This window comes from Chaetodon trifascialis, chromosome 17, assembly GCF_039877785.1.
Source record: "Chaetodon trifascialis isolate fChaTrf1 chromosome 17, fChaTrf1.hap1, whole genome shotgun sequence".
In the NCBI taxonomy this organism is placed as follows: domain Eukaryota; kingdom Metazoa; phylum Chordata; class Actinopteri; order Chaetodontiformes; family Chaetodontidae; genus Chaetodon; species Chaetodon trifascialis.
In genome coordinates, this window is record NC_092072.1 from 25,168,911 (window position 1) to 25,176,532 (window position 7,622).

The following is a 7,622-nucleotide window of genomic DNA, read 5'->3' on the forward strand; positions in this document are numbered from 1 at the left end:
TGATTGAAGAAAAAGTAAGCAAGTTTTCATGTGTACTAAATGTACAGAATAGGTTACAATGTGTCAACAAAAGTCTTGTCTGTTGTTTCCCAACTGCTAGAACTGTGAAGGGGGGCTAGCCTCAAAGTTCCTATAACAAACCTATCTACATTTTAAAGAACTGTCTGTGGTGGAAACATAAAACAGATTTAGGGGGTAAGTACATGTAGATATGGGTTTCAAGAGTACTATATCAAAGGTGTTTGGTGGAAATGCAGCTTTGGTCTATCTTCCCATTTGTTGTTTTCCTCATCCAAACCCCACTGAGCCTCATGGACGTCCTACAGTTCATTGTGGTTCCCATATAACTCTTCCTGCTCTTTCAGGCATGAAGGCTGAGAGAGAGACAGGGAATTTTGGCAAGGGGAGTGGTTAGCTGTGCCACATGGTGGCTCTCTTTTTTCCCATTCCATCTGGACTACTTATAGGCTTTTCAATTGTACAAGACAGTCCTGGACTTGTGACCGGTGACTTGGGTGTGGTTACAAGTGTAACAGCATACTTCTGAGGCGAAATAGGCTTGAAACATTCAACCAGATATGGCAGTAAAGCACAGCTTTTCAGCCTGCTGTCAACTTATTGTAAAGCATTGCTTTTCAGCCTGCTGTCAACTTACTCTTTAATTTTACCATCCCAATGGCATGTAAATGACCCATGGCAAAGGGTCAAACCATTCTGAATCATGGTATTAGTATCAGCCATCTCAAAGGTGCACATCCCTCACCTTGTAACGCCGATCATATATGATCATATATATATCCTAAAAGCTGTTAACAATTATTAAATTAAAGAATTCACCTTTCACTCTCATCAGCAGCCTTCTCAGCCTCCTCCAGCTTCTGCAGTGCCGTTGCCAGTCTCTCCTGAGCTCGGTCCAACTCCTCCTCCACGAGTTGGATACGCCTGTTCAGGGAGGCTACTTCTGCTTCAGCCTGATCACAGATAAATACAATGCAGACTGATTCAGAAAAAACAGTGTCCTGCCTATAGATGCACAGGTCTGATGTGCCAACACGGCAACAAAGCTTTTCCTGATCTTTTTCTGAATACCAATGCTAACATCAATTATACGTTTATTCTGAATCCAATATAAAAGAAAATGTGTTTTCTTTGAGAATGCAGATACACTATAGCTGACACAAACCATGTTCTTTGATGAAAAGAACATGTTTTTTCTTGTTTGATTGAGACTGAATGGAAGCCTTACATGTTTGACAGTCTGTGTTGGCTGTCCTACACATGTTAACTCCTGCCATAATGCTTTATAATACAGCCTGAACAGTATTTATTATTATTATTATTATTATTATTATTATTATTATTTGTACATACAAGGGCATTTATTTTCTTAAGTAATTATGGCACACAGTAATGTTACTCAGTAACAGAAGAGGAAGTGTAAGAAAAACTGGGTAACAATACAGATATTCTTTTAAATAGTTAATTATTAATTAATTGTTAATTATTTAAAACTGTGATATGCTTTCAAAACTGCTGCAGTACTTTAGGCTAAAAATAGAAGCTTTAAAAGAATTGTACTGTAAGTAGTTTATCTACTGCATACAGAGTCATTGGTATCCTTGAAAAATAAACATTACCATAAAATTCTGTGCATTTTTTCAAAAGGATGATATACTTACTAAAAATCCTGGGGCACTGTATTTAAAAGTGAGAGAAAGATTAAAAAAGCTGAATTGTTAGGCATGTCAAGGTTGGCCCACAGTAAATACAGAAAGTAAAGACAGAAAGTCAGCTGTGGTTCACTCCAAAACTGACACAGAGGACCAGACCCAAGAGCAGTTAGGGTATTTGCTAATTTATTTAAAATTTCCAAGATAGAAAATCATCTGGAGTGAAAGAAAAAGACAAGCTTTAGGAAAATTACAATTACATGGTAACATGGAGACATTTAAGGAACTAATGAAATAGTCACCACAGTATGAAATGCATACATTTACCAATATATTTTTATTTGAAATTCAATTTTTGATCTCTAATGATTTGCTCAAATTTTACATTCAGTAAACTAGCATGTAAAATTTGCTTTTCTTTTTGTTAATGCAAAATGAAGGAAAATAGCGGCGCTGAACAGAAAAGTATAACACCAAATCATCAACTATTGTGTGGAAACTTTTGGATTCTACACAGGTGGAAAAACTGTGGATAATTTGTAGATTATGGATAACTCACTGACTTTGTAAAATCCATCCATCCATCCAGTCATCCATCCATCCATTTTCTATACCTGACCATCCCTTTTCGGGGTTGCAGGGGGGCTGGAGCCTATCCCAGCTGTCAACGGGTGAGAGGCGGGGTACACCCTGAACCGGGAGGGCGACATATATAGACAGACAACCATTCACGCTCACACTCATAGCTAAGGACAATTTAGAGTCACCAATAATGAGCATTTTTTTGGTCTGTGGGAGGAAGCCGGAGTGCCTGGAGAGAACCCACTCATGTACGGGAAGAACATGCAAACTTCACACACAAACGCCCTGCCTGACCCGTTAGTAACTTTCATGTAATTGCAGAGACAGCCACACCATCCTGTCCTTTCATAACCCTGTTCCCACCAGTTTCATCACTGACTTACCTGCTCCCAATTCTCTCTGATACACCAGTGCGCCCACTTCCACAAGTCCCCCGCCAGATTGTCCATTGCACTTTTGAAGTATTCCAGCATTCTTGCTTTCCTGATTGCCTGATCCTTCCATTACATATGATATATGATGATGTGAATGGTGTAAGTCAGTGTTGATTTTAGTTGATAAACAAGAGTTTGGACCTTGCGAGGTCTGGAACAACATAGTAACACGGGGGAAGTTGTGGCTCAGGAGTTCAGAGCTGTCCTCCACTTATCAGAAGGTTGGTGGTTCAGCCCCTGGTCCCCACAGATTGCATGTTGAAGTATCCTTTGCCAAGAAACCCAAAATTGCTCCTGATTGTTATATTGTGCGTGTTTATTATTGTGTTGTGTTACTGTGTATTTGTTGTGTGTGTTCTCTCCGTTTCTGTGTGGCGTGGCGGTGCTGCGAGCAGATGGCACACCTGAGGCCGATTCCACTGATTCCCTAAACAGCGTGGTGGAGACGTCTCGCTGCCAGATTATCAAAGCTCCATGCTAGAATTTCCAGTCATTTTTCTCTGTGCTTATAGCTTTTCTAGAACGTTGTCTTGTGTCCTAGTCGTGAGTGCGACTCTTGTTTCTGTTTGTGATTAGTCATTGTGTAACTTCCTAGTTTTGATTTTTCTTCCTCTCCTTGTGCATATCCTGTAGTAGTAGTAGTGGTGCTGTAATTCTGTATGAAATGTGTAAAACATTTAAGTGTACTTAACTGTATTAAGTAGCAAAATCCTCCAAAAAGAAAAAGACAAAAAAAAACCTCTCAGATACTGTAACCTAGGAGGAATGGATGATGTACCTAAAATGGACTTCAACCATTGTTAAGTCAAGGTTGTGTGGCTGACATCATGGCCAAAATAGGGCTCTGAATCCCCCTGACAGCTGTGGGGAGTCCATGCAGGGCATGATGGGAATGGAATGCAAAGGAGAAGCAGCGAATCAGCCAGGCTTGGTTTACACTGGCAGCATCACAGCTTTTATCAGAACCTCAGTTCAGGGCTCCCATTGTATGTCAGTATGAGAAGGCACCAAATCTGTTATATTGAGAAATGTGTTTGTTCTTGTAAGGTGTGCAACCAACTACTCTATCTCCCAAAGAGGCACTCCAACACTTGCCTTGAATATCTGGGCCTTTGTTTTGGTATAGAGAATGTTTTCATTATCTGGAAATACTGGTCAAGTATAGACAACATGACATACAAACAAATTGAATTAAGCACAATAACTGCTAATTGCACTTTGGGAGTTGTATTACTTACATCAGCAGCCTTCTTATCGGCCACCTCAAGCTTCTCCTGAGCATCCTTCAGGGCCTCAGAGTATTTATCAAGTTCATCCTCTGTCCCTTTCAGCTTCTTTTGCATTTGCAGAAGTTCATCTTCATGCTGATGTGGGAGATCAAACTCAGAGTTATCAGGTTTGCAATATAATGTCCAAAATGTATTTATCAGAAATTTGTTTACATGCATTATACAGTGGTTAAAATGTCCTGGATTATAGTCAATTCTTGAACAACACTTACATGCTACTATTCATACTGGCCAACAGGAGATCCCTTCCTAACACGCTTCCCATCCACAGTCAAAATCCAATCACTGTGTGCACGGACTGGATTTCATACTAAAAAGACTTCAACTTTGGAAACCATCCAATTGATTTACTCATATTGACTCATACTGGTCTCATATTAACTTCAGATAAACTTTGGAATACATTTTGCACAGACTGTGGATTTTCTTATCTATGACATTTTGGAAGTGCATTAGGAAGGGATCTTTTAATGGCCAGTAAGAACAGGGGGAATGATTACAGCAAGAAAAACCTGTTTCAGTGTACATACAGTATTGGCATCTGAATATTGTTTAAAAACAGACAGGTTTCTGAACGTATCATTTTAATATGAACTGAAGAGCTACCTTGCACTCAAATATCATGCACAAGTTGTTGCAATTTAATTTGACTATCAAATACAACACGAATATTAAAACTTGGCTGTGCACAGTTTGAAAAAAAAATTACACAATGCCTGGCAGCAATACGTGCCCCCTGTACCACTGATTGGTCTGGGTATTTCTGAAACAAATTGCAGCATGTCAGAGTGTCCGTTTCAGAAAGGCACAAAAACCTTTGGACACAGCCCTCCCAAATTCCAATGTCAGAAAGGCATGAGGGAGGGGGGTTTTCAGGCGTACAGGTGCTGGTCATAAAATTAGAATATCATGGAAAAGTTGATTTTTTTCAGTAATTCCATTCAAAAAGTGAAACTTGTTTAATGTATACATTCATTTCACACAGACCGACATATTTCAAGTATTTACTTCTTTTAATATTGATGATTATACCCCAATTGAATATCTCAGAAAATTAGAATATTGTGGAAAAGGTCAATATTGAAGATATCTGGTGCCACACTCTAATCAGCTCAAAACACCTGCAAAGGCCTTTAAATGGTCTCTCAGTCTAGTTCTGTAAGCTACACAATCATAGGGAAGACTGCTGACCTGACAGTTGTCCAAAAGACGATCATTGACACTTTGCACAAGGAGGGCAAGTCCCAAAAGGTCATTGCTAAAGAGGCTGGATGTTCACAGAGCTCTGTGTCCAAGCACTTTAGTAGAAAGGCAAAGGGAAGGAAAAGATGTGGTAGAAAAAAGTGTACAAGCAATAGGGACAACCGCACCCTGGAGAGGATAGTGAGACAAAACCCATTCAAAACTGCGGGGGAGATTCACAAAGAGTGGACTGCAGCTGGAGTCAGTGCTTCAAGAACCACCACTCACAGACGTATGCAAGACATGGGTTTCAGCTGTCGCATTCCTTGTGTCAAGCCACTCTTGAACAAGAGACAGCGTCAGAAGCGTCTCACCTGGGCTAAAGACAAAAAGGACTGGACTGCTGCTGAGTGGTCCAAAGTCATGTTCTCAGATGAAAGTAAATTTTGCAGGTCCTTTGGTAATCAAGGTCCCAGAGTCTGGAGGAAGAGAGGAGAGGCTCAGAATCCACGTTCCTGAGGTCGAGTGTCAAGTTTCCACAGTCAGTGATGGTTTGAGGTGCCATGTCATCTGCTGGTGTTGGTCCACTGTGTTTCCTTAGGTCCAAGGTCAATGCAGCTGTCTATCAGGAAGTTTTGGAGCACTTCATGCTTCCTGCTGCTGACCAACTTTATGGAGATGCAGATTTCATTTTTCAACAGGACTTGGCACCTGCTCACAGTGCCAAAGCTACCAGTACCTGGTTTAAGGACCATGGTATCCCTGTTCTTGATTGGCCAGCAAACTCCCCTGACCTTAACCCCATAGAAAATCTATGGGGTATTGTGAAGAGGAAGATGCGAGATGCCGGACTCAACATCGCAGAAGAGCTGAAGGCCACCATCAAAGCAACCTGAGCTCTCATAACACCTGAGCAGTGCCACAGCCTGATCGACTCCATGCCACGCCGCATTGCTGCAGTAATTCAGGCAAAAGGAGCCCCAACTAAGTATTGAGTGCTGTACATGCTCATACTTTTCATGTTTATACTTTTCAGTTGGACAACATTTTTAGAAAAAATAAAAAAAAATCATCAAAATTAAAGAACTAAACATTTGAAATATATCAGTCTGTGTGCAATGAATGAATATAATATTCAAGTTTTACTTTTTGAATGGAATTACTGAAATAAATCAACTTTTCCATGATATTCTAATTTTATGACCAGCACCTGTAAATAAAAGAAAGTGTGTTTATAGATGTAAGAGGGTATAGTAGTATGTGTGGAAGAGTTTAGTAATCCGTGTATGAGAGTATGATACTAAATAAAAAAAGTATGATTGTGCATGCAAGAGGGTATAGTAGTGTACATGTGAGTTTATGATATTGGACATTTTGGGATTATCTGTAGATCTTTTTCAACTCCATCACTTGTTAGAAAACCGCTTTAGTTAAACGGCGACATGGAAAGACTGCACTCTAGTCATTTTGCTGGTCACAAAATAGACATGCATTGTGGGAGATGTTGTTTATGGTCACTATACATTGTAAGGCAGCATAGCCTTTTATTTTAAGACCACACAAAATGATGTGGTGGGCCGGATCCGGGCTGCAGGCCTTGAGTTGACGCAAGTGCTGTAGATACTTATTTTTCTCAGAATATGAACTGAAAACTAGAGTTTGAATTGTTCTCAAATTTCTGGTTGGATTCAGCTTTTTCTGGTTTGGCTGGGTCTTTAAGATGCAGATGTAGACTAAACAGTGGGATTTCTCACTACAAAAGGAATACTATAACAAAAAATATTAATATGCTTTGTGAATGATCACCTATACAGTAATAGCTTCATTAGACACTTGAAGAAAAAGCCAGTCTCAGTAATGTGGAGTGACAGACTACTGCTTCTTGAACCTTCTATTTGATAAGACTAATTGGAAGAATCTATTCGATGAATCATGCTATTCTGTGTTTTTGATATGTGATTTGCATCACCAACCTGCTTGCTTCTCTCCTCGGCTGCTTTCTTGTCTGCTTCAGCTTGTTCAGCCTGGTCCAGTGCATTCTCCTTGTCCAACTTCAGCATAAGCATCTTCTTTTTGATGGCCTCCATTTTGACAAAAGCTTAATTTGATTTTATGACCACACAGTGAGTAGAGAGGGCAAATAGATGACGTGAGAGCCTGGCAAACTGGTGGAGACACTAAGAGATAGAGGGACACCCTTTATATGACAGACGAGGAAACACTCCCACTCCTAAGGCAGTCAATTTACCCACATGACCGCACCCTGACTCCAGTCATGACTCAAATGAAAAGTGAATCTGTATACTAAAAACATGTTTGCATATACAGTATAAGTACTCAAATACTTCAGAAATCCTTAATTTGATCAACTGTAAGTCAAGCCTTTCCATGCCATTTTGGTGAAGAGTAAAGAAATCATTGGAATGACATAGTTTATCTCTTGAAATAAAAGGAGGCTAACAAGA

The 7,622-nt window shown here is 39.9% G+C and overlaps 1 protein-coding gene across 1 annotated transcript in view; it reads right to left on the minus strand.

Annotated features, from left to right (window-relative positions):
* tpm3 (tropomyosin 3) overlaps positions 1-7,316 on the minus strand; it is a 39,709-nt gene extending 32,393 nt beyond the window's left edge. The window contains exons 1-3 of the mRNA XM_070985292.1: positions 7,131-7,316; positions 3,925-4,050; positions 838-971 (exon numbers count right to left, since the gene is read on the minus strand). Coding sequence (XP_070841393.1) covers positions 838-971; positions 3,925-4,050; positions 7,131-7,244 — 374 coding nt within the window. The 5' untranslated portion in view covers positions 7,245-7,316. The remainder of the gene's footprint in view (positions 1-837; positions 972-3,924; positions 4,051-7,130) is intronic.
* Positions 7,317-7,622: the final 306 nt, after the last annotated feature.